We start from the raw sequence: 25,000 nt of genomic DNA on the forward strand, positions 1-25,000 counted from the left end.
TCTCTCTCTCTCCCTCTCTATCACCCTCTCTTTATCTCTCTCTCTTCCTCTCTATCACCCTCTCTCTCTGTGTCCCCTCAGTCTCCGTACGACGGTTCTCGGCTGGTCTTCCCTCCAGGCCTGGCCTCGGTGGTGATAGGAAGCTTCTACCTGTTGCTTCGCCAGTCCTTCGTCGAGGGCTTCGGGACGTCCCTGTTTGTGGGGGGGCTGGGCGGGTACGTGGTGTACGACATGATCCACTACTACCTTCACTACGGCTCCCCTCAGAGAGGATCCTACATGTACGGACTCAAGGCCTACCACGTCAAACACCACTTCGAACACCAAAGAGCAGGTGAGAGCTGCATGACACACGGCATCACGCTTTATTCGACGTTAAGAAGTTATGGAGGCTTCGTAAAGCCTTCAGAAGACGTCCCTCGCAATATTTAGGAGCTAATAGAGAGAGAGAGAGAGAGAGAGAGAGAGAGAGAGAATGAGGAACCGACCAAATCAAAATCCGGGACCTCGTTCTGATTCTCTGCAACTCAGCTCTATGTGTTTTTTCCATCCCTCTGTCCGTCATCTGTATTCTTCGATGTTACAGTGTCTCTGAGAGTTTCTCACTGATGGTGTCTCCCCCTCTGCAGGTTTTGGGATCACCACAACGTTCTGGGACCACCCCTTCGACACAGTCATCCCTGAACAGACCTTCTAGGAGACCATCTCCCCACTGGGGGGGAGGGGGCTGTATTCTTCCTTCATTTACCCATACACCCTGTGTTCCATGCATGTCCCTTATAGACATATATGCTACCGATAGCCTTCCATTATGTCCTCATAGAGTTGACCGCCTATAGACCATCCCTAGACTACTCTTGTCTGTCTGTACCCATATAGACCACCGTTCTGTCCCAGTGTGTTCGGCTTCACTGCTGCTCCTGCTACAGCTTCTGCTGCTACTGATGCTCTCCTCATCCGAACAAAACACACCTATCCATTCTATCCCGCTAGCCATTCAGAGCACGTGGAAGGGTGGTTGGGTTCAGTCGGGGCACATATTTATTATTCTATTCACTTTTTACTGATTCTTCAAGAATTTGTCTATGAAATGGACATGAAATATGAAATCAATTGTATATAACTATTGTATATCACAAGCACAGTGAGGATGATCTTATTCTATACGTATATGCAGTCCCAGGTTCTGTAAGGGTCAAGATCCCACCCGAGACCGCCGACAGAGAGGGAATGGAAAGTGTGACAGTGAGTGTGAATGTGGTAGAGAGAGAAAGAGGAGGATGAGTGATATTTTTCATAGTAGGCACTGGAGTGGTAGTTATAGAAAGAGGGGGGAGAGAGAGAGAGCGAGAGAGAGACCTACGAACACTTTTCCTAAAGTTATTAGCTTTTAATAATAGCTTTTAATAAAAAAAAACTAAAAACTCAGGAAAATCCCTTGTGTTGATGCTGTAAAATACTCTGAAGGACAGGCGTTACTAATGCGTCGTAAAAGCTTGGTGGTGCCCGTAAGGGGATTTCAACCTCTTCTTTACCATTGTTGTAACAGCTCTGTTGTTCGGTCTAAGCTTGCTGTACTGATACAGTATACAGCAATACCCGTTCAACAGCATAAGCTCACCGAATCCACTAATGTTTAGTTTGTAATGTCTCGCTTGGGAAATCTGCTTTTCTTATCGGCTTTTCTTATTTCCTATTTCTCTCTTTCACAGGGGTCAGTCTTTATCTGTGTTTCAACATCAATGTCTGTTTGTATTCAGTCATGCTAGGACTAAGTATCTAGAGAGATTGTAGAGAAGCATATTACACTTTGTAATATCACGATAAGAGGTAACCGTCTCCTTCTCGTTCTATGTGGTTCACTCCTGGAATGTCTTGACAGTAGTCTTGGGAGGCCAGGCAGGTGGGTTGCTGTCTTACTGGTCAAGTGAGACAAGGTAGAGAGAGATGGAATGAGAGGGAGATGGATCTGTACATCCTGATTGGTGTGTGGATGGATGGATGGATAGATGGATGGATGTTTTGCACTATCCAGAGACAGTGCTGAGGGCATGAGGCGGGGCTACCGGGATTTCTGCAGTAGGGAGCACAGGTCCTGTTTGATCCAGATTAGGACCCCTCTTTAGGTGTCTGTGCAGATCCCTCTAGCATGACGATCTAGCATCAGACTAACCTGCAGGATACCTTGGTTGAAGGCCCAGGCTGATCCACAGCTGTTCTGTACCGTGTTTATTTTACGTATATTGTAAAGTTAATGACTGATGGTTTTAAACATCTTCACTTCTGCATTCCGTTCATTTTTGGTTTCCTTCTCTTATCCTCTGGTTGAAGTGACAGGGGTTACTGCAGCTGCATCAAGTCTGTCTACTCTCGGACAGTAATCTGATTTAAACCACACACACGTTGAGTCAAGGTTAGCGTATCCAGCATATCCAGCCCAGCTAAGCCAGGCTACAATCCTGATGAAGCATCAGTCTCTTGTCACCTCTGTAGAGGCCTTAATTATTATTATATAAATATACAGACATTTGTGTCGTAAAACATATATATATGCATATATACTGTATATATATATATATATGTTTTACGACAGAAATGTCTGTAATCCAACATATGCTTTGGAACATTCTCCTTGTTATTGCAAGTTCAAGTTCAAAGTGTATGCACTGGAATACTGGGGAGTGTATGACAGTACAAAGCAGTCATATAGATTGGGGGGAGGGAGGGTGTTTGCAACTCAGCTCAGGGGGTTAGGGTCAGGGTCAGAGTTAGGGTCAGTGTCTTAGGGTATTACAACACAGAGAAGATGCATATTTAAAGCCGATATTTGTACCCATGGTTATGATCCCTTTTGTACGATGAACTGTTCACATGTTAAAGAACCAAACAATTGTTTTTTGATGTTGATGATGACCATGATGAATATAATGATGATATAATCTATGAAAATGATGATGACGATGATGATGATGATGACAATAATGTTAATAGCGATTGTAGGTGTAGTTCAAGTTGGTCTGACCCGGCTCTGTGTCCTGTCCTGTCCTGGGGAAGCACTCTGGGCTGCGTCTCAATAGTCTAACATGTCTCCTCTCCTCTGTCTGAACTGATTTGACTCTGGAGGTTAGCTTAGAACGCCCACCACTCTGGTCCCAACCCTGTCCAGTTATTTCACATTGGAGATGGTCTGGGACAGAAGAAGAGGAGCTATTCAGACTGTTGAGATGCATCTCAGGCCTTCCTCTGGACTAAGCAGAAGGGCGCCACCTGCTGGGATAAAGTAGTATATGGATATACTGTATTTATAAACAACTTTGATTCTGACACGTGAAACGTTTTTCTCTGCTAAATTATGCCTTAAGTAATTTTCTAAATCTGTTTACCACAATATATATATTTGTAACTTTTATTTTGAATTCTTAAATGTCTATGCAAATGGAGATGTATATGTAAATAAATCTGTATATTTCTGATGATTGCTGGTCGCGGTTCTCTTATTGAGTCTGTTAATTTTTATATTACAATTATATACTATATATACTGTATATATATATATACAATTATAACACTATTGGTTTCTTTCTCATACTCAATGTTGTGCACTTCTCACTCTCACAAACAATAGACATACTCTATCACTTATGCTTTATCATTATAATTGTAATGGTTGAACGGTTTATAAGTGGTTTACACAGGACTGCACATACATGGACAAGACTGACTATTGTACGATCGTACATTGTTATTTAGTGGATCATCTACTGTTGGGGGCATTCAGCGTAAATTAATTAATTTAAATTAATTTTGCCATTTAGCAGACGCCTTTATCCAAAGCGACTTACAATTACGAATTACAGGGACATTCCCCCTGGAGTAACTGAGGGCTAAGTGCCTTACTCAAGGGCACACTAGTAGTGGTGTGGCTTCAGGCGGGATTCGAACTCACAACCTTCCGATCACAAGTCCAACTCACTATCCACTAGACCACCACTACCCCTAAACATGCCATCATAATGGGGTAGTGGTGGTCTAGTGGATAGGGAGTTGGCCTGATGATCAGAAGGTCATGAGTTCGAATCCCACCTGGGAACACCACCACTAGTGGGGCCTTGACTAAGGCTTAGTAATATAGTCCTACGTTACTCCAGGGAGACTATCCCTGTAATCTCTAATTGTAAGACTTGTCTTAAAAAATGATGACATTACACACCCCTGACAAGGATGATGATTTCACCAGGCATGGATAAGAACTCAAGATCATAACTTACTTACCTCAACATCTGAAAAAAGCATCTCAAAGCATCTGAAAGATGAACATCAAACAACAACTAAACTCACATCTCAAATATACATAACAGGATATGCAGAACTGATGCTCATGCAGTGTGTGTGTGTGTTTCTCAGTTGTTTCCTCGTGGGTGTGGCATGTGAGCCAGAGCTATGGCAGACAGTAGAAGTAGGCATACAGAGCTATGGCAGACAGTAGGACCCAGGAGTGCAGAGGGAGCAATGGGAGGTGCCTGGGAGGAAAAATAAACGCAGTGCTCACTCCACACCCTGCTGGGAGGAAGAAGTTGCTCTGCATTCCAGCAACTCCAACGAAACCCTCTACAAGGATATATACGGAGTGTGTAAGTGTGTGTGTGTGTGTGTGTGTGTGTCTGTCTATGTTTGCAGACAGGAGTTTGACTTCAAGATCACAGTGTGTGTGTGTCTCTGTGTATGTGTGTGTTCACAGTGTGTGTGTGTGTGTGTGTGTGTGTTCTAACAGCATACTGGATGGGGTGTGGGCCAGCCATCTGCATAGGACTATAAACCCCAATATCAGCACCCTATCAGGTACGGTACAGACCCACTCTCCCTCTCTCCCTCACTCCTCCTCTCCATCCTACTTTCACTCCTCTGCTTTCCTTTTAGCTGAGATGGACAGTTGATGTTCTCTGTAAACAGAGACAGCCAGTACACAGAGGAAGGAAGTTGCTCTGTGGTGTGATATCTACACAGTCACACTCACAACCTTCTGCTGATGCATGTGGTTAGTTCTTGACAAGAACATTCTCACACATTCAAAGTGAGACTGAAGAAGCGCTGAAGCAGTGTGATGTACTGCCGGGGTGTAAACTGTCAGCCTGAGGCCTGGTTTCTGTGTCAGTTATTTCGTTCGCTCTCCTGTGTTGACTAAGTGTTTTATGACCTGTTCTCTAACTCACAACATCCTCCTTTCATCAACATGTCCTTTCTGACTTGCTATCTGCAGAGTCATATACAGTAAAGGGGGCATCCCAATAGGCCAAAGTGGCTTCCTTCCTTGTCTCCTTTCCTTGATTCATTCTTTGTTTCTTCTTCTGCAGACATGGACAAGTCATTACATCAAATGCAGGACATGGCCAAGTGTCTGTGACAGAAAAAAAACTAATACATAAATACACCCACCCTCCCACAACCCCATATAGGTGAAGGTCACAAGTAAATAAAATGCAGCATAAAGTGGCATGAGAGGATGACCAAATAAACATGTGTAGTAAGTGTGATCAGTTACAACAAATGGAGCCAATTGATACATGACACAGTACCATAGTAGTAATAATAATAGTTATAATTAGGAGGTGAAAAAGTGGGTGAAAAAGGCTTAGTGGAATATTATGGCTCTCTTCTATATTCCTATTCTACTATGACCTCACCATCCACTCCTGGAGTGGATGGTGAGGTCATTGATAAAGACTAGCAGGGGACTCCATGTGTGTAAGGATTTCAGATATCCTTTCAGTGAGAATCTTAACTGACACGCTGCATCGTAGTGGGCGTATTCTGAGATGGGTGGAGGCCGAACAAAGCAGCCAGTGGGTTAGGGTCTATATCTGTGTTGAAAGCCTGTTCAAGGGTTTTAAATACATTGGACAAAAGTCAGTCAGCCAAGGGGATGTCCATATAACTACATCATTATGTAAATGGTCAACTGGAGATTGCTTAGGCTACATCTATTACAGACATCGCTTCTATTATTTAAATTAAATTCAGTTACTGGGGGCGAATCTAATCAGCTCTATCTATGCCAAAACATTCTTCTTCTGAATAGCCACAACTTCCTCTGGGATATGCAGGCTCCGACCTATGCAACATCAAGTGTAAATAGATGTACTGTAGGTATCTTTGTGGACAGAGGCCAGAAATGTTACAGTTGGCCCAATAAAGGAGTTTATTGGTGTTACAGGAGGATCAGATTTGACAGTTTGTTCCTTTTTGCTTTGTTTGTTTGGTCTGGCTGTCATATTTCGGTGATAATGTTGTGTAGAATGACAATGAATTACGGGGTTTTGAAAGGTTAAACAAGTAAAAGTTACGGGAGCGAGACTCTACGTGTGTCTACTCCGTCGTACCCAACAGGAAGTCTCGGAATCCACAATCTGCATCCACCACATTGCCTTGACCTGTATCCTGTGTCTTTCAGGACTGCAGATAACAAGAGAGGAGGAGAGGAAGCCATTTTAGTCTATCGAGATGCACCCATAGAGGATGGTATATGGGTTAGAGGATATATGGCTGCCTGCTCCGCATCACATGCAAATGTAACAGCTCTCCAACCTGTAGACAGTGCCTTCTATGGTCACTTGAACTGTCTGTGTAAACGTGTGAATGACAGTACAGAGCCTATCACCTGACAACTGCAGGGAACAAGGAAAGGTTTCCATAACAGTCCTCCACCCTGAGAGTAGCTGAGCACATCCCACATATCCCGTCTGCTCCTCTCTACAACCACCTTGGTTGGGGACTACAGATGACTGAATATGTTCCTCTTTTCTTGAACTGAGAAGTAGAAGAAACAGTTAACTTTTTCTCCCAAAACACCTTCGTCCTCACGCCTCACTGCCTCTCCGCAGGGACGACATGACGTCGCTGGCCGGTGATGCGGCGGGGTCCGCCGTCCAGGAGAAGGCGGCGGAGCCTCAGGGGGGTCAGGAGGGTCTGGCCGCCGGGGCGTGGACGCGGGTCAGCTGCCCCTGCTGCGTGTCGGCGCGCGTGGAGCCCCTGGTACTCATCAAGCTGTCAGAGGACATCCCGCCCGCCACCAAGAGATGGCTCCTCTCCATGATCGAGGCTCCTGAAAAAGACGGAGGTGAGAGGTCAGCTAGGGGGTCGACAGCAGGGGTCAAAGGTCAGGTCGGTAGAGCGGGACAGTGTTCTTTCATCCCGGTCCAGGTGACTCCTCACCTGGGTGTGCAGGTTTTAGTTCTAGCCCAGTATTAACCGTATTCCGATTCAACTCGTCAAGAGATTGAGACGATCGGTCGATCGAATAGTCGAATAAAGTTTGATGTTAGTTGAATTCGAGTTACTAACTGGCCAGGAGCAAACGCTTGCAGTGTGTGTATATACCCTGTGAGCTCCTAGAACCAAGAGGACGAGTGCATAATGAGATAGGGGGTCATATTAAATGATGACTCTCTCTCCTCCACCCTTGGTCTACTCTAGGGGCTCAGTTACTAGTCCACCCCGGAGAGGACGAGGGCGGGGACGTGATCGTGGTGTCGGCCCCTCGCTGCACCCTGCTCAGGGCTACTGAAGACCTGGGTCTGTGTAAGAAGTACGACGATGGAGACATGGCCGCCTTCTCCGTCCACGACAGAGACAACTTCAGCCATGCTGGTAAGGCTGCTAGACACACATATATGGTAAGGCTGCTCTACACACATATATGGTAAGGCTGCTCTACACACATATATGGTAAGGCTGCTCTACACACATATATGGCGGGGCCAGGGGGGAGACAACAGCTAGGCAATAATACAGGATAGTGTCAGTTGTTATGTGCTCACCACTAACTTCCCCACCCTAGGTTTCGACATGCAGAGCATAGTGTGTGTGTGTGTCTGAAGGGGGTAGCTATGCAAAAGACACATTTCCGTTACTCTGTGTAAATGTGTGTGTATTTTGAGCTTTGGTCGTTATAATTAAACTCATTGTATATGTTTTGTAGTATTTCAGAACCCTGTATGCATTCAGCAGTAATACAATACACATTTACTGTGGTGGGACAAGCATATACCTTACTACACAGCTATAGAGCAACATACTGTTAAGCTGTTAACCTGTGGTACAGTAATAACGAAAGCATCATGGAGACGGATGAGGGTTGTCTCTTGATTGTTGTGATGGTTGTGATTGACACCTGTGCCCAGGTGACATGGAGGAGTTCCTGACTCTAGCGGAGCGCCAGTACATAGTCAAGTACGAGCTGGACTCCCTACGAGCTCAGAGGGATGAGAGGATCCCTGGGCTACAAGAGTCTCTGGAGGCCAGAGAGAACATATGTGAGTCTGTGTGTGTGTGTGTGTGTGTGTGCGCGTGTGTGTGTGCGTGTGTGTGTGTGTGTGTGTGTGCGTGCGTGCGTGTGCGTGTGTGTGTGTCCTCCTCCAAGCTCAGAATTACCTGCCATAGGGTGTCACCCCTGCCCTTCAGCTTGTCTTTGTTCAGTACCTTAGCACAACCCTTGTACAACACATTCCCGCCGTTGGAGAGGGTGGGGCAAGCCTAACCCTAACCCTAACCCTAACACAAAGCAAGCAGTGGTGCGGTGCGGTTCAGCCAGGTATGTTGGCTGTGATCCCCAGTTGGGGGAAGGGTGTACAGGTGACACCTGGTGATTACTGTGGTATTCCAGGAGTTTTTCCCAGTCCTCCACCGACCCTGCCTGCACCTCCCCAGTAGTTAGGTGCTTTAGGCTGATGACCTTTGCTTTCACCAGAGGCTCCTCCAGGAGCCAGTGAACCATACCTGTTGGGAAGAAGTCTGCCCATCAATTGCATGAGCCTCCAAACCCTTAGGAGACCTCTGTAAAAGAGGGGGGGGGGGGTCTATCCCTAGGCCGTCCATTGCTGTCCACTATAAAGAGGGCCTACTCCAACGCAATATAAGACCTGCCACCCCCCTCCAGACCACATCCACTAACCCATACTATAATCACTGAATGAACTGGAGATGGAATGCAGCAGCCACACTGGCAAGGTGTACAAGCCCCTGCCCCCCTCCTCTTATAGCCAATACAGAACACCCTGTGTAACTGTTGTGGATTAATCTGGTTTCTTCTCAATTGATATTGAATATTGAACACAAAGAGATTGATCATCTTAACTCTAGCCTTTTATTAATACTAATTGATTACAACAAGGATATACAGAAAATGGAGATCCCTCTAGAGTTGGCAAAATCCAGAGGCCCCTCTTTTCCTGAGCTCAGCCCGACTCCCTTATGAGGTTACTAATCTTGGCAAACTTATTTAGTTATTGGCAACTGTCCACCGGCAGAGGAGTTTAGATGAACACAATTGTACACTTAGTTATTCACACATGTCTCCACACAGATCTTTAATTATCTCCAACATAACCCAATGATATCTGTTTCAAAACAACATTGGCAGCTTGCACACTCGCAAGAAGGCCCGCAAATATGACAGGTGATGTCACAGGGTACAGACTACCAGGTCGTTGGGGTGCAATAATGGTGCATCATGGGTAATAACCATTGACACCATAACGTTTTCCAGATTTGACCTCCTGTCCACAAGCTGAGCAAAGGCCGTGAACAACTCTGACCATTCTCAGAGAGAGGGAGAGAGAGAGAGACAGAGAGAGAGAGAGAATTTGAATTATGTGAGAGAAACTGTAAATATTCTGTTTACCTAAGCGTTTTTTCTACCAGCATTTCTATCCTCTCTGTCATGGTGTTGCTGAGCTCAGCTGTTTTACAGTACAGTAGAGCATCCCCCAACCCCCATACCCCCTCTGGTGGGTGATACAATGTCTGCTGCTCACTGACCCACTGCTCACATAATAACTGTTTCTGAGAACTTTTTGTCCCCCTAAAACACGTCTCTGTAGTATTATTACTACTACTAATGATGATCGAGCATTCCAAACCGTGGCTCCCAAGCGTTGGAATGCTCTTCCCTTGGATCTTAGATCAGCGGTCTCGGTCGAGGCTTTTAAAAAACAGCTAAAGACTGTCCTGTATAGACAGGCTTTTGGCTAACCCCAAAAGCCTGTCTTTCTGTGTCCTGTTGATATTGTTGAACACTTGTTGTTTGTTACTTGTTCTTATTTTCACTTGTTTGCCTATTTTAACCTGCTTTGACTTTTGCTCTTTTATTATGTTCTTGTATATGTAAAGCACTTTGTGACCCCTGGTCTGGGATAGGTGCTATAGAAATACATTTTACTTACTTACTTACTTACTGCTATTAAAAAAATAAAATAAAAAATATTAACAGTAGTAGACACTAGGTTATGTTTATACAGTAAACACGTGGCTGCATGTCCTCCACCAAGCTCCCTCTCCTGCCCCATAACTAACCTGTCTCTCTGTCCTGCAGGTCAGAAGCTGCAGAAGCTGGGAGTGATCCAAGATGTCCTCCCTCTCCATGACCAGCAGAGACTGAGGGACCTGGGCAGGAAGTGGTACTTAGGGAAGCAGCTATGGGGACAGCCACTTGGTGTGTATATATACACAGGCATGAACACACACACACACACACACACACACACACACACACACACACACACACACACACACACACACACACACACACACACAAGCCTGTATCCACCTGCAGGGCCATCTCTTCCAGAGACACCACTTTCCAGTGGTCCCACAGGCCTGAAAAAAACCAGGCCAGCTCAAATTGAATTCTTTAACACAAATATCACTTCAAATTCTGTATTGGATGAAGTAATTCCCCAAACCTGTCCCGAACGTGTGTCATGGGGACTGTCAGGAATTCACAAATTTGTCCCCATAATGTTTTTGGTCCCCATTGCGTGACTGTGTAAACAGGTCAGTGTCCCCATTAGTATAGAAAAACAAGCACACACGCACACACACACGCACACACTCACACACACACACACACACACACGCACACACACACACGCACACACGCACACACACACACACACACACACACGCACACACACACACGCACACACACACACACACACACACACACACACACACACATACAGGCACACACACACACACACACACACACACACGCACACACATCCACAGAGATACAGTACTGTATACTGTATATATGTCATACACATTTCTCTTCATATGTTGTGTCATGGTTTCTCTCTGTGCAGATGCCATTCACGCCTACTTCGGAGACACAGTGGCCTTCTACTTCAGCTTCCTGGAGTTCTACACCTGGGCCCTGGTGCCCCCTGCCTTACTGGGGGTAATCCTCACCTTCCTGCTGCCTGGGGGGGGGCCGTCGGGCGGGGTGGGGAAGGAGCAGGCAGGGGGGGGGGTGGAGGAGGCAGCGGCGGGGGAGGGGCACGGAGATGAGGACGGCACCTCTGTGAGCGGTCACATGGTCCAGGCCGTCTTCAGCATGCTGTGGTCCACGCTGGTCATGGAGTTCTGGAAGCGCCGGAGCGCCGCCCTCTCCCACCGCTGGGGGACGTTCCACCTGGCCGAGCGCTTCGCCGAGCCCCGCCCCGGTTACCACGGCACCCTGGGGGTGAACCCTGTGACGGGCCGCGTGGAGCCCCTGTTCCCGGAGTGGCAGAGGCAGCTGAGGGTGGGGCTGGTCTCCCTGCCCCTGGTGGGGGTGTTCCTGGGCCTGGTGGTGATGGGCATGGCAGGGTTCTACCAGGTGGAGGCGATGGCCCAGAGGCTCCACGAGGACTGGGGCTCCCTGCTGTCTGGAGCCCTGCTCTACCTGCCCTCCGTAGGTCACATCGTCTACACCAACATGCTGGGGACCGTCTACCGCAGCGTGGCTCTGGCTCTGACGGAGTGGGGTAAGAGGGAGGGAGAGAGGGAGGGAGGGACGTTGGGAGGGAGGGAGGGGAGAAGGGAGGAGAGAGAGGGGATGAGAGGGGTTAAACAATAAATAATCATAATGAATGATCACTAATAGTCCGTCTCCTCCTATCCCCTCGTAGAGAACCACAGAGAGGAATCGTCCTTCCAGAACCACCACACCACCAAGGTCCTGCTGGTTAGTCCCATTCTTCCTACTCCCACCTCTCCTCTCCTGTCTTTCTCCCCATTAACCGCCTCTCTTATCCTCCTTATGCCTCCTCTTCCCCATCTGCCTATCCATTCCTCTCCGCTCCCATCCTGCTCTGTCACTGCTCCCCCCCCCTCTCTCTCTCTCTCTCTCTCTCTCACTGCTCCCCTCTCTCTTTCTCTCTCTCTCTCTTGATCTTTTTCTTTCTGTCTTCGCCAAACTGTCTACAGCTGTGGCATCCCTGATGAAAAGCTTTGATACCGACAGGTCTAAAGCAGGTAGTCTCAGGTGTAGGCAGGGCTGGACTTAGGGGGGTGGGGGCCCCTGGGCTTGAGTCATTGTTCAGGCCCCTACCTACACTAAAAATGATAAGCTACAACTACACCAACCAGAACCTATGACCAGAAACACACGTATCCCAATGGAGTATGTTATTGGCATAAAGCACATGAAGAAAAAGCAAGTGTTAGGCCTGAACCAAGCGGTCAAATGTGGCAGAACCCCAGAACAGACGGACACAGAGACAAGGGTGACAATAATAACATGTTTATTTAATAAAGACAGACAAAATAACAAACCTACACTAACAGGGCCTACGTGGGGGGAGTGTGTGGGTGCCTGAGACGAAATGTAAGTGAGGTGTGTATTGGACAGCTACAGTATGTGTCTGGGCGCGAGTGTCTGAACTCATGAAGCATCTACGACTGGTTTGAAAAACCCAGTAAGTTTTGGAGTTTTTCTCAGTGTCTCCCTTTCGTGTTCCACTTTTTCATTTTTCATTTTTCTTTTTTGCGCTCCACTCTCGTAATTCCTCCTGTCCGCCATGATCATGACATTGACAATCGCTCCACCAAAGATGATGCCCCTGCCCTGCGCGTGACGCGTCGATGTGAACCTCTCCATTGGCCTAAATATACAGTATAATACAACAAATTAAAACACGTCATTCATCAGAGCGTCCAGTAGGAATAGTGATAGGGGCTGTATTTCCATGCCCGCGGGGGAGGGGGGGGGGGGCTGTATTTCCGTGCCCTGCGCTGTGACAAAACAATTTTTTCCAATTTGAACGTAATTTATGAATTCAAAATCAAAGAGCAAATATTTATTCATACATTTGGATTTATTTTGGGGCCCCTTGTAGCCCGGGGCCCTTGGGCTCAAGCCCAGGGTAGCCCATGCATAAGTCCGGCCCTGGGTGTAGGTATACACAACTGCATTCCACTACACTACAGTATTGATTATTAACCAAAAGGTCGCCTGGACCTCGTTAAAGTCCCATAGATCGCACGAAAGCCCTACTGTACGAAGCCCTGCTGTACGAAGCCCTACTCAATAAGCTCCCAGCTTTCTTCACCGCATTATTGAAGTATAAGAACATAAGAACCAAATTCCTTCTCAGAGTTGGTTCATTCTTGAGGTTCCTTGGGTCTGCACCGAATTGGGTAAATCCTCTTATAGTTTTGGTGCACGTCATTGTTGGAATCTACACATTAGTACATTACTGTCGGTTGTTCTGGTGCTATTTTTCATTTTTGTTGACTTTGTTGAAACATTTGATTGTTTTTCTTGATTGTGTTTTATCGTGTAATTTTGTATGATGTATGGTTGTAAATTGTGTATCTCCCTCATTTTCAGTTCACCTTCTTCAACTACTTTGCTGTGCTCTTCCACATCGCCTTCTATAAACAGGATCTATCACTGCTACGGAAGGTAAGAGCTGATCGCTGGGCAGCACTGGAACACAAGTGAACAGATGGTACATACCAAGCCCTGTAGGTCATTATCACTGTGTGTCACTCTGCCTCTCATGTCAGTGTGTGTGTGTGTGTGTGTGTGTGTGTGTGTGTGTGTGTGTGTGTGTGTGTGTGTGTGTGTGTGTGTGTGTGTTTACTGTATGTACATTCTTTTGAGGACACCCCATGAAAATCTTTGTTTTTTTCAACATATTTAAACATAGGACATTTGATCTTCATTTTAACAATATTGAGAGATGGAGATGAAAAAAAAGAGATAGAAATTAATAGAGGAGGAAAACGTTAGGACACCCACACATTTACTACTAAGTTAAAACGCCTAAAATGAGAATCAAGCGCACCACACCAGGTGCAAATGATTAGAACATAGTTAGAGAGGATTTTGGAGGAGCCTGTCTTATTTAAACCTCAGACATTTAGGCTGCGTTCGTAAATTTGCTCTGAGAGCACCGGAGCGCACACTGGGTTCAACGTCATAAAAGGACCAAGTAATTTGATTGGACAAGAGGCACTCCATGAGTGCTGATCAGATTTCCAGAGCGAATTTACAAAAGCAGCCTAAGTTTGGTTTGCTCATGATTGTTATCACCATGGCAACTTTGGCAAGATCAAAAGAGCTTTCTGAGGCCTCCAGAAAGATGGTTGTAGATGCGTATGAATCTGGGAAGGGATTAAAAAAGATTTTAAAAGATCTGGAATCAGCCATTCCACTGTCCACACAGTGGAGAACAAACAACTGCCAACATGGCCAGGTCAGGCCGTCAAATTCAGCCCAAGAGCAGACCGCAAGATGCTTAAAGAAGTCTCCAACAATTCTAAAATGTCATCACTACAGGTAGCTCTTGCCATGTCATGCATCTACCATCAGAAAGACACTGTACAAGTTAGACTTTCATGGAAGGTGTGCCAGGAGGAAATCCTTTCTGTCAAACGAAAACATCAGGGCGAAAACATCAGAAGACTTTAGTCCAGAGAACACTTAGATAGATAGATAGATAGATAGATAGATAGATAGATAGATAGACTTTATTTGTCATTGCTACAGTACAGGTACCAAACAACGAAATTTAGGAGGGGAGGCTCCCCTGGTGTTTAGGAAAGGAAAAAGAAACACATTTTAGAAAAAGCATAGATGCATAAAATCACAAGAAGGTAAGGAGCTGGTTTACATCAATAGAGGCTATGTACACAATCCACTGTGCTATACTGCACAGATAGTCAACTAGGGTTGTCATATTTCACAAGAAAGTATTTTTTCACATTATTTTAAAGTGTCACAGTTTGCAGGCTTGAAAATGTACATGTTTGTGCCTCAGCACTAGCTGCCATACAATCCGTCCGGACTGTCCTGGGCCCATAACTTAGGCCTTTTCTGTGTTCAGGGCCTTGACGGCCCTGTGGTAGAAGCTGTCCTTCAGTCTGTTTGTCTTAGCGGCCGGGGTCCTAAGACAAACACCAGGACTTGTGGAACAATGTGCTTTGGACAGATAAATCCAAAGTTGAATTATTTAGGCACAGTCATAAGACATGTTTGGCAAAGACTGCATTTGAGCACAAGACAACATGGTTTGGAGCTGTTTTGCTGCAGCAGGGCCTGGTCAGCTCACCACCATAGAATCCACTATGAATTGTTCATTGTATCAGAGGGTGCTTGAGGAAAATGTGGGACCATCTGTCCAAAACTTTAAGCTGAAGTGAATGTGGACCATGCAACATGACAATGATCCAATACATTCCAGTAAATCCACCAAGGAATAGCTCAAAAGAAAAAAATGGAGAGTCAAACCCTAGTTCTTAATCCTATTGAGATTCTGTGGGGTTATTTGAAACAGGTTTTGCATGTAAGACACTCCTCAAACATCACACAGCTGAAGGAATTCTGCAGGGAGGAGTGGATAAAACTTTCTCCCAGTCAATGTCAGAGACTGGTAGACAGCTATAGGAAATGTCTAATTGAGGTTATTTCAGCCAAAGGGGGCAAAACCAGCTATTAGGGCATAGGGTGTCCTAACTTTTTCCTCAGTAGGAATTGTTTGAATAAATTATATTGTATTGTTAAATAAATAATAGCAAAGTTACATTTGAATTGTTCAATTACATCACCTTTATCTATAGATATTGTTTGAAAGAAGATCAAATATGATCAAATATTTATGAAATATTATTCATATATAAAATATGTCCATATTTCTTAAAGAACTACATATTTCATGGGGTGTGCTAATTTCACATGACTGTAACTATGTGTGTCTGCCTACAGAGACTTGCCTCTCTGCTGATCGTGACTCAGCTGGTGAACCAATGTACAGAGGTGGTGATTCCGTACATAGTGGACCACTTCCTCACCGCTCCTCAGAAGAAACAGCAGGAAGACGACCCAGAGGAGGACAAACTGAGAGCCCAGAGAAGTTTACCGCCATTTCCAGTGAGTTCACAGTTCTGCCATCTATTATTAGACCGTTTTGTTCCGGAAATAAATCAAAAGATGTGTATCTCATTATGTATCTATGTGTTTCAGGGCCTTTTTGCAGAGTACATCGAGTTGCTGGTCCAGTTTGGCTACTTGAGTCTTTTCTCATGTGTGTACCCCCTCACGGCCCTCCTTCTGCTCATCAACAACGTCACAGAGTTACGAACCGACGCCTACAAAATCTGCAAACTGTTCCGGAAGCCCTTCTCTGCCCCGGTGGCCAACATGGGCGTCTGGCAGGTCAGAGGGGGTGTAGAGAGGGGGAGTGTGAGCATGGCAACATACAGAAAGGGCATGCCACTAGTAGTGGATTAATGGATGTGGAAAGAAAAGTGGTGAAAAATAATATGGTTCGTATCTATGACATATCACTGTGTGTGTGTGTGTGTCCATACACTATCTGCAACATGTCTATCTGTAACCATTTCCATATCTCTTTTATTGCGCGTGTATGTGTGTGTGCACGTGCGTGTGTGTGTGTGTGTGTGTGTGTGTGTGTGTGTCTTTCTCAGACTGCTTTCGAGGTGCTGGGGTTCGTGTCCGTCATGTCTAACTCCTGGCTGCTGCTGCTGTCCCCGAGGGTCAGGGAGTTCTGCCTGGAGGGCGGAGTCAGCAGCAGGAACATCATGCTCTTCGCCATCCTGGTCGAGGTACAGTCCTTATCAGTGTGGGCTGTAGTAGTAGTATATCATAATGATATAGAAATGTCATGGTCAGATTACAACTACTAATTACATTGTATCCCGTACTCAAGTTGTAAAAGAAAATGCTCAGGGGGGATGGTGGATTTTATCATATGGGGACGATTTTATTATCCCCACAGCGTCAGTGACTTCAGTGTCGGTGACTTGGTAAAAATGTCATTGCATGTGTGTGTGCCCCCTCCTCCTCGCCCACAGTGTTTGACTCAATATGCGCAAAACTAAATGTTGACATAGCAGTAATACCACGTTCATTGATCAAATGACAAGGGATGGAAAGGGGGGATGGCAGTTTTAGAAGATGATTTTGACAGTTTTTATTTCAGGGGGGATGCCATCCCCCTTCATCCCCCCCTCAACTCGAGTACTGATTGGATCAATATGTCCTGCTGACATATACTGCATGTGTGTGTGTGTGTGTGTGTGTGTGTGTGTGCGTGTGTGTGTGTGTGTGTGTGTGTGTGTGTGTGTGTGTGTGTGTGTGTGTGTGTGTGGTGTCCAGCATATCCTGATCGTGGTGAAGATGATCTTAGCCTTCATGATACCAGATGAACCAGACTGGGTCAGAATCAAGAGGGAGCAGATCGAGTTCCACTCCATGCAAGCACTCGGACAGCAGGTGAGAGCCAATCAAAATCTGGAAGAAAATTATCAAGACTAATAGAATGAATATTCATTCAGTACAACCAGTTGACACCATGTTATTGATTAAGTCAACAGGAGAAAATAACAGGAAATATTCAATTTCCGGAACTGAACTTGTAGCTACCTCCTAAGTTTACTGAATTGAATCAGAATTATGCTAATGCTAATTGAATAGCCCTGATCTTCACTGTTAGCAACTATCTCTTTATACACCACACTGTCCTTTTCACTGTGTCTCCTATAGAAGCTGTGATAGTTTGTGAGACCGGCAACGTCCTGTGGCATTTCTGATGCTGGTCTGAACCCAGGTTCGTCAGAACCAACTGTCATCATTAACAATGACCAGGGGGAACCAGAACAAAGTCTCTCCTCTAGGCCTCTACACCCAAACCCCTGGAGCAGAACCACAAGCACTGCCTTGCCCCAAGAACTGCACTCAGTGTCTCCCCCTGGAGGACCACTCCAGTAACTGTCTGGAGAGGTCTCTCATGTAATGGAAGATACTGTACAGTGCTAGAGGAGATGGCCCAGGACTGGTTTTAAGGGAAAAGCTTTGTTGCGAAAAAGCTTTGGGCGAAAAGCTTTGTTGGTTCTATGTTAAGGCCGCAAGGTGCATGTATGACACATGCCTAGCTTTGTTTTTATTTGAATAGTGTGTGGCACATACTATGCTTGCTGAATAACCTCACAAGTGCAACTATGTACAGTTGCACATTTGATCACAGTGAACATACTTTCACATTCTGAGTGTTGCATTGATTGTACGGTTGGTGTACATTAACTCACTGTTCAGGCACCACAACAACATGTCACGAAGCACCACAAGTACACACTGAGTACCACACAGTACTTATATGATAATAATACCCCAAAATGTGCACTTTCATTGAAACATTGAATAGGTGTTTGGAGTTAGGCTGTTGATGGGATTGAAATGAAGTTGGATTATGTATTACAGTCATGTCATCTGTATCTCGCGCTTGAATTACCATGTTTAGACCATATACAGAACGGTGCTACGTGACATGCAGCTGATGGTTGTGTTCTTTGTTTAAATAAACCAAAGACTGTACTGTATTATTAAATACTGTACTATATCACAACAATTAAAAGTGCATTTCTTTGCGTGCTGTGGTCAAAAGGTACTGAAATGTATTGGGTGGGTTCTCTCTTCACTTTGACCTGCCTCTTCCTGTAAAGAGCCACTATGCTGAGGTAGCACAGTCGATAGCTTCAGTAAGGAGATGCAATGGTATAATCATTAGATAATAACATTGTTTAATGAATGACATGAATCAAATCACCATACCACACCAACGTCTCTGGTTTAATCCATTTTAATAAATAAATACAAAAATAAATTAATGTCATCGAGACATAGTCCTAGTGTTTTTTTTTTGTTTCTTTTTTTAAAGCGGGTCAATGGGTCTGGGGACACACACAGATGACCCCAGGTCAGGTGAGGAAGAGAAGATAGCTGATTGGTGGAATGGAGAGATCTCTGTCCAATGAGAAACAGGACGGACAAGGAAGAGGGGGACAGGGAGGTGTTGTGGTGTCCTTATCTAGTATGTGACTGTGTCGTAGCGATAGAAACAGTAGATGGAACATATAGATATTGTTCTCTATGGTTTGTGTGCCATTTTAGAGCAGTGCTCTGCGTGTCCATCACTACAGCACCCATGATATATATTGTGAGAGTGTAACAACTAACAATTTACATTTTGAACAATGCTGCACTCATAGCCATGTCCCTGGATCCTCTGTGCATTCAACTGAAAGGAATGACACCCTCAAGACTCTTTACACACGCATATCTCTCACGCACATCGTTCTCTCTCTCTCTCTCTCTCTCTCTCTCTCTCTCTCTCTCTCTTTCTCTCTCTCTCTCTCTCTCTCTCTCTCTCTCTCTCTCTTTCTCTCTCTATTTATTCTTTGCATAAAAGCTATTTCCTACCCATAGGGTTTCTGATGTGATCAAGTGGCATCTCTTCATAGTGTAGCATGTATGGTAGTGACAGCACTGTATCTTTGTAGCATGTACACATAAGTACTATATATGTACACACAGTTTCTGTATATAGATATACTGTAAGAAAACACTCAACAGTGTTAGAATGTATACAGCTACAGTCACCAGGCAAGTCCAACATCAACATACAAGGGTTTGTTTTAAGGGCCTAGATGCACACATAGGCATATGTGGTAAATAATATTGATATACAGGAATATGTAGTATCGCTCATCTCTCATATAAGACTGATCAATTCTGTCACACTTAGATCACACAAAACAATAAAGAGGAATGAATAATCAAATCACTAATCTCTCGATATGTGAAAAAAAAATCAACCAAAAGAACATTGTTATTGTTTTACTAATACAGTAAAAGGGTTCATGAAAATAAGAATAAGGATTAAAGATATTCTTTTAAATAAAGTACATAAAGTATGTACAACCTGGAAGACCTGCATTTCCATAGTCAAAATCATATCCATTTAAAAAAAAAAAAAAAAAAAAAGGCTCTGTCCAAAAGTAAGCTATTGTTCACAGATTTCTTTCTCCCTGCAATACAGTCAGTTTAGGTCCAAAACCTTGCTACGCCTCCCAGATTTTGCATGCACCAACATCTGCGCACCAACACTGTCACCTCTGTCTGTCGTCTCAGTGTTAAATGATGCCATGCTTCCAGCTTCATTGTCAAGTGCTTAGGTCCTCCATTAGGCCCCTAGCTAAAGCTAAACTAAGCTAAGATAGGTGTAACTAAATTGAACTATGCTAAGCTGGGCCACTAGCTAAGCTAATGTAGGCTGCTGATGCAAAGTGTATCAGGTTCAACCTCTACAGTCTATAGCATGCATCATCTCTCACATTCCCATAATACTGTAGTGCTAGCAGGCCTCAAGAGTGACATAGCATAATGCTAACATGGGCTTAGTTCTAGTTAAGCTAGTGCAAAATGAGGAGGAGCTACAATACAAGGGCTTTTAAATGAGCGATACAAAGCTACAGTGATGGTCTGTCAAGACTATACACAAGAAGCAGTGTTTGTAGTTCAGTTCACATTAGCAGCACAGGGAGGATAGGTTAAATACAGGTCAATTCTCACAAAGCAAAAAGAGCTGGAGGAGGAGGGGTTACACCGATATAACTAGAACTTGGTTCTAAAACTAGTCGGGGGAACCACAGAATTGGAACGAATCATACACTTCTGAGGTCACAGGATGATAAGAGTTCCGATCCGGAAGGAGACGGTTTCCGGTGCTCCGATTTTGTTCTCAGTGTTGAAGACAGGCCAAGGAACAGTGAGAGGCTGTGTCTGCGCTGCTGAGAGGCTGTAGGGAGCTTGAGGTGGGTCAGGGGACGGAGTGAGTGGTGTGAGAGGTATACAGTTCAATACGGTTTTCCGACGCTAGAGACTTCGCGCTGCCTACGCGTCAGATGGTATCCAGTCTATTCACAAATACTGAAGTTCTTGTTAGAAGAGTCAAGACTGCTAATGAACTTGGTGCACCACGACTTCCTAGCATCGCCCTGCCATCGAGTTTGTCCCATTTACATCGTATACATCTCATTGACCTTCCACATAAATGCGACGCGTCTCCCAGTCTGAACGCCTGCGTCTCCAGGTGTCTCTACAGTACGTGGCAGCAGTTGTACTGGGCGAAGGGCAGCAGCTTCTCCTTGGAGGTGGGCTGGATGTTGAAGGACAGGGCTTTCTCACAGAGAGGGAACTGCAGCAGACGATCCCGCAGGTTCACGTTCTTCCCCTTGGCGGGGTCCGCCCTCACGGTGGGGTCAGTCCCCGCCTCCCGGGGCGCGCTGCGGCCCTGCACTGCATTGTGGCACCTGTCCACGTGGAGCTCCTCTCCGACCTCCCCCTCGGGCCACCCCTCCCCCCCCAGACCCCCCAGCTTGCGGGTCTCCACCCCGTCCGGGCCCAGGTCCACACAGTGGTTGCGGGGCAGGGAGCGGGGGGAGGCGCCGGGGGTGTCACCCTGTTCTAGGAGCTGAAGCTTGGATATGGTGTCGTTGTTGTTGTTCTCCAGCAGAACATCGACCTCCCCCTCGGTGATGTCTGGGCTGGGGGTCTCCCGTTGCCCCCGGCAACACTGCACCCCCACCAGGCGCGGCAGGGATGGGGGTGGGGCTTTAGGACTGAGGGGGCTATCTCTACCAACCGCTGTCTGACCCTGTTCTTCTCCACCACTGATTGGCTGGTCTGAAGTCACATGACTGCCTAAGCTAATTGGCATTGACTCACGTGACTCCATCATATCCTGTTCCTGTTTGGTTGTGACCTGTAGCTCCTCTGTCTCCCTGATGTGACTGGGACTTTTTTCCTGCATTTCTCTCTCTCCCTCCTCCCTCTCTCCCTCCCCCCTCTCTTCCTCAAGGACTTCCTCCACCATGGTGGCCAGCAGACCCACTTCCTCACCCTCACCCTCACCCTCATCTGAGGCTAGTCTGACTAGACCCCCTCTCGACAACAAGCCCAATTTGTGAGGCGGCATTTGAGCATCGTCGCATCCTTCCTCGTCCTCGTCCTCTTCCTCCTCTTCCTCACAGATCTGTTGCAAGGCTCCGAGGTTCTTGACGTGCTGCAGGGGTTCGTCAGGGGGTGCAGGGTGCAGAGTGAAACCTAGACAGGGGGCCGTGTAGTCTTGGAGAGGATTTTCGGGGTATCCAGGCTGCAGCAGCAGAGGGGCTCGCGGGGCTGCCAGGTCCCCAGACTCAGCCACCCCTGGACGGGCACAGCCAGTCAACAGGGCCCCTCTGAAGGTGTCTGGTCCAAGTAGACCCCTCTCCTGCAGATCCAGGGGCTCAGACAGAGGCCTCCTGTAGAGGAGAGCAGGATTGGTCTTAAGTCGTGTTCACGATCACATACTGGCCTGGATAAAAGCAAACCACCAAACGTGGACAAAGCCTAGTCCTGGACTAAATCCCACTTTCAATGGAAAATCTCCATTGAAGATGCTTTTTTTAGTCTAGGATTAGGCTTAAGCCTTGTCTGTGGAACCGGTTCATAGTATTTGTTTTCTCCCAATTAGGAAGTGCTTTATTTAGTAGGGTAGAGTTTGTACTTTTGGGACTATTGCTTTGGTTCCATTTAAGCTGGGCGAGCTCCCCTCAAGTGATTGAAATCGAAAACAAAATAGCTATTTTGTATCCTGTCACTGACGGGTACTGCATGAACGTTAAGGCTTACTGCTGTAGTTGAGGGGGCTGAGACCAGGCGCTGTCCACCTGAACGGTCTGGCCCGGCTGCTCCTGCTTGTCCCTCAGGATGCGCTCTCCCAGCAGGAAGTATGTGGCTGTGATATGGTTGTAGCGGTCTGCCTCCAAAGCCCTGGGAAAATAACACAGGTCAGAGGAGGGTCACGACCACAACACAACAAACAGCCAGTTAGTCCTACAGTCCACACCTCACACACTAGGCATAACATCCTTGTCTTTTGTTATATGAACTATTAGGATTTGAAGGAGTGTACAGAAGAAGGGGAGGGATGTTGAGAGGAATAGAGAGACATGAGGAAGAGAGGTAGATTGAGTTGGGGACACAACGATGAAGAGCATGAGGAGAGGAGAGGAGAGAAGGAGAGAGGAGAGGGAAAATAAGGAGAGGATAGGAGAAAAGAGGAAAAGAGAGGAGAGGAGAAACAAGGAGAGAATAGGAGAAGAAAGGAGAGGAGAGGCGAGGAGAGAACGGGAGAGGAAAGGAGAGGAGAGAAGGGGAGAGGAAAGGAGAGGAAAGGAGAGGAGAGAAGGGGAGAGGAAAGGAGAGGAGAGGGGAAACAAGGAGAGGAGAGGAATGAACACAACAGAAGAGAGAGAGAGCTCCTCACTCTTGGATGGCGTCACGGTCTGCGATGTTGCCGCTGGTCATGGCCTGTAGGATGACCTCGTGTTCCTCCTGGGACAGGCTGTGGTGGGACGTCAGGGGGGCGGCGATGTGCCCCGTAGGGGAGGGGTCCACCCCCTGCAGCCACGCGTGACCCTCAATCTCCGCCAGCGACGCCCGGTGAGACGGATCCCTCTGCAGCATCCTGGAGATCAAACTAGAGATGAAAGAGAAAGAGAGAAAGAGAGAGAGAGAGAGAGAGAGAGAGAGAGAGAGAGAGAGAGGGAGAGAGAGAGAGAGAGAGAGTGAGGATGTGTGAGGTGGGGGGGGGGGTTCAGAATCCACCAGCTATGAGCTTGACATGAACCTTTTGCTCAAACTTGCACACTTGAAGTACTGCATATACTGTATTCACCCGAGTGATACTCAGAGCATGCAAAGCCAAGTCTACGATAAGAGATAGAACTGTCGATCTGACAGTGAATCAATATTCATAAGTTCCTGCAGACATCAGATATGTTGAGGTTCAACCATGCAGGAACAGGTAATTGACTCTACGCCTCAACACACAAGCTCTGACGCAGGAGGGGAACTTGGTATGCATCTCTTATAGTGTGTGTGTGTGTGTGTGTGTGTGTGTGTGTGTGTGTGTGTGTGTGAGTACAGAGAGGTATGCAAGGGCTGCATCAGGCTCATCTATTCATCTGACTGTTTTATTACACTGCAGTAGCGAGAGAGGCAGAGAGCTGGCTTGTGTAGAATAACAAGTTGATGTCAATGACCAGCAGGGGGAGCAACTGCTCCCTCCAACCTCACTAGGGGATAATCTGTGTGCGTGCGTGTATGTGTTTGTTTGTTCGTTTGTGCATGGTGAAGTGATCACTGCTCAAACAGGATTATTAACCGACCACATCACCAGTTTACCCATGTTAAGTCAGCCTTCAGTCCATGTTGGCTGTTATGCAAATACCCAGGCTTTATGGAAACTAAAATAACTCTGTTGTGAGTGGGTGTGTACAGTATACTCGCTGGCGTACTTAAATATTTATATGAATGAATTATTAACATACTGTTCTTACTGACCCTCACAGCACCAATAGCTTGTAGAGAAAGCACTCAAAGGTTCAATCTGTAACCACCACAAAGTCACTTTTTTGGTAAAAAAAAAAAAGCTGAAGAATGGAGCAGGAGAAATTGAATCACTCTCAATTTCATAGGCAGAACGATGGACGTTTTAACCATGTTTTGAAGCTTTTTTTTTTACAATTGCATTGTTTACATATAATGTATTTTGTATTTCTATTTGTATAATGTTATTTGTATTTCTGGTTTTGATGGGGTTAGACAGTTGATCTAAACTCATTTATAAGTTATATTCTTCAAGAATCAATGGCTATATATCATTCATTTAAAAGTCCAAAAATGTATGTACCATTACAGATGACAAACTGCAGGTGCAGTAAGAGTGGAGTAGAAAGAGAGGGAAAATTTGAGAGAGAGAGAGAGAGAGAGAGAGAGAGAGAGAGAGAGAGAGAGAGAGAGAGAGAGAGAGAGAGAGAGAGAGAGAGAGAGAGA

General features: G+C 46.0%; 3 protein-coding genes across 3 annotated transcripts in view; 2 read left to right on the plus strand and 1 right to left on the minus strand.

The window, feature by feature from the left end:
* fa2h (fatty acid 2-hydroxylase) overlaps positions 1 to 3,476 on the plus strand; it is a 28,553-nt gene extending 25,077 nt beyond the window's left edge. Inside the window, exons 6-7 of the mRNA XM_080544851.1 lie at positions 82 to 334; positions 630 to 3,476. Coding sequence (XP_080400977.1) covers positions 82 to 334; positions 630 to 697 — 321 coding nt within the window. The 3' untranslated portion in view covers positions 698 to 3,476. The remainder of the gene's footprint in view (positions 1 to 81; positions 335 to 629) is intronic.
* Positions 3,477 to 6,497: 3,021 nt separating this feature from the next.
* ano10b (anoctamin 10b) lies at positions 6,498 to 18,262 on the plus strand. Its single transcript, XM_080544845.1, has 13 exons — positions 6,498 to 6,516; positions 6,879 to 7,114; positions 7,471 to 7,644; positions 8,178 to 8,309; positions 10,367 to 10,486; positions 11,139 to 11,801; positions 11,946 to 12,001; positions 13,649 to 13,723; positions 16,028 to 16,192; positions 16,286 to 16,477; positions 16,750 to 16,887; positions 17,441 to 17,557; positions 17,828 to 18,262. The coding sequence occupies exons 2-13, from the start codon at positions 6,886 to 6,888 to the stop codon at positions 17,834 to 17,836; spliced, it is 2,070 nt and encodes a 689-aa protein (XP_080400971.1). The 5' UTR covers positions 6,498 to 6,516; positions 6,879 to 6,885; the 3' UTR covers positions 17,837 to 18,262.
* Positions 18,263 to 21,218: 2,956 nt separating this feature from the next.
* The window catches only part of snrkb (SNF related kinase b), a gene marked incomplete at both ends in the record, with an annotated part of 15,685 nt that continues 11,903 nt past the window's right edge, over positions 21,219 to 25,000 (minus strand). Inside the window, 4 exons of the mRNA XM_080544659.1 lie at positions 21,219 to 21,805; positions 22,028 to 22,422; positions 22,793 to 22,933; positions 23,430 to 23,642. Of these exons, the coding sequence (XP_080400785.1) occupies positions 21,219 to 21,805; positions 22,028 to 22,422; positions 22,793 to 22,933; positions 23,430 to 23,642 (1,336 nt within the window). The remainder of the gene's footprint in view (positions 21,806 to 22,027; positions 22,423 to 22,792; positions 22,934 to 23,429; positions 23,643 to 25,000) is intronic.

The sequence above is a fragment of the Nansenia antarctica genome, assembly GCF_963989245.1.
Source record: "Nansenia antarctica genome assembly, chromosome: 14".
In the NCBI taxonomy this organism is placed as follows: domain Eukaryota; kingdom Metazoa; phylum Chordata; class Actinopteri; order Argentiniformes; family Microstomatidae; genus Nansenia; species Nansenia antarctica.

Bases quoted from the DNA above. Each gene is read 5' to 3' on its own strand.
- ano10b (XM_080544845.1), top strand. From the start codon at position 6,886: ATGACGTCGCTGGCCGGTGATGCGGCGGGGTCCGCCGTCCAGGAGAAG. The intron at 7,115-7,470 runs GTGAGAGGTCAG...GGTCTACTCTAG, and splicing joins GGCTCCTGAAAAAGACGGAG to GGGCTCAGTTACTAGTCCAC. The intron at 16,478-16,749 runs GTCAGAGGGGGT...TGTCTTTCTCAG, and splicing joins CCAACATGGGCGTCTGGCAG to ACTGCTTTCGAGGTGCTGGG.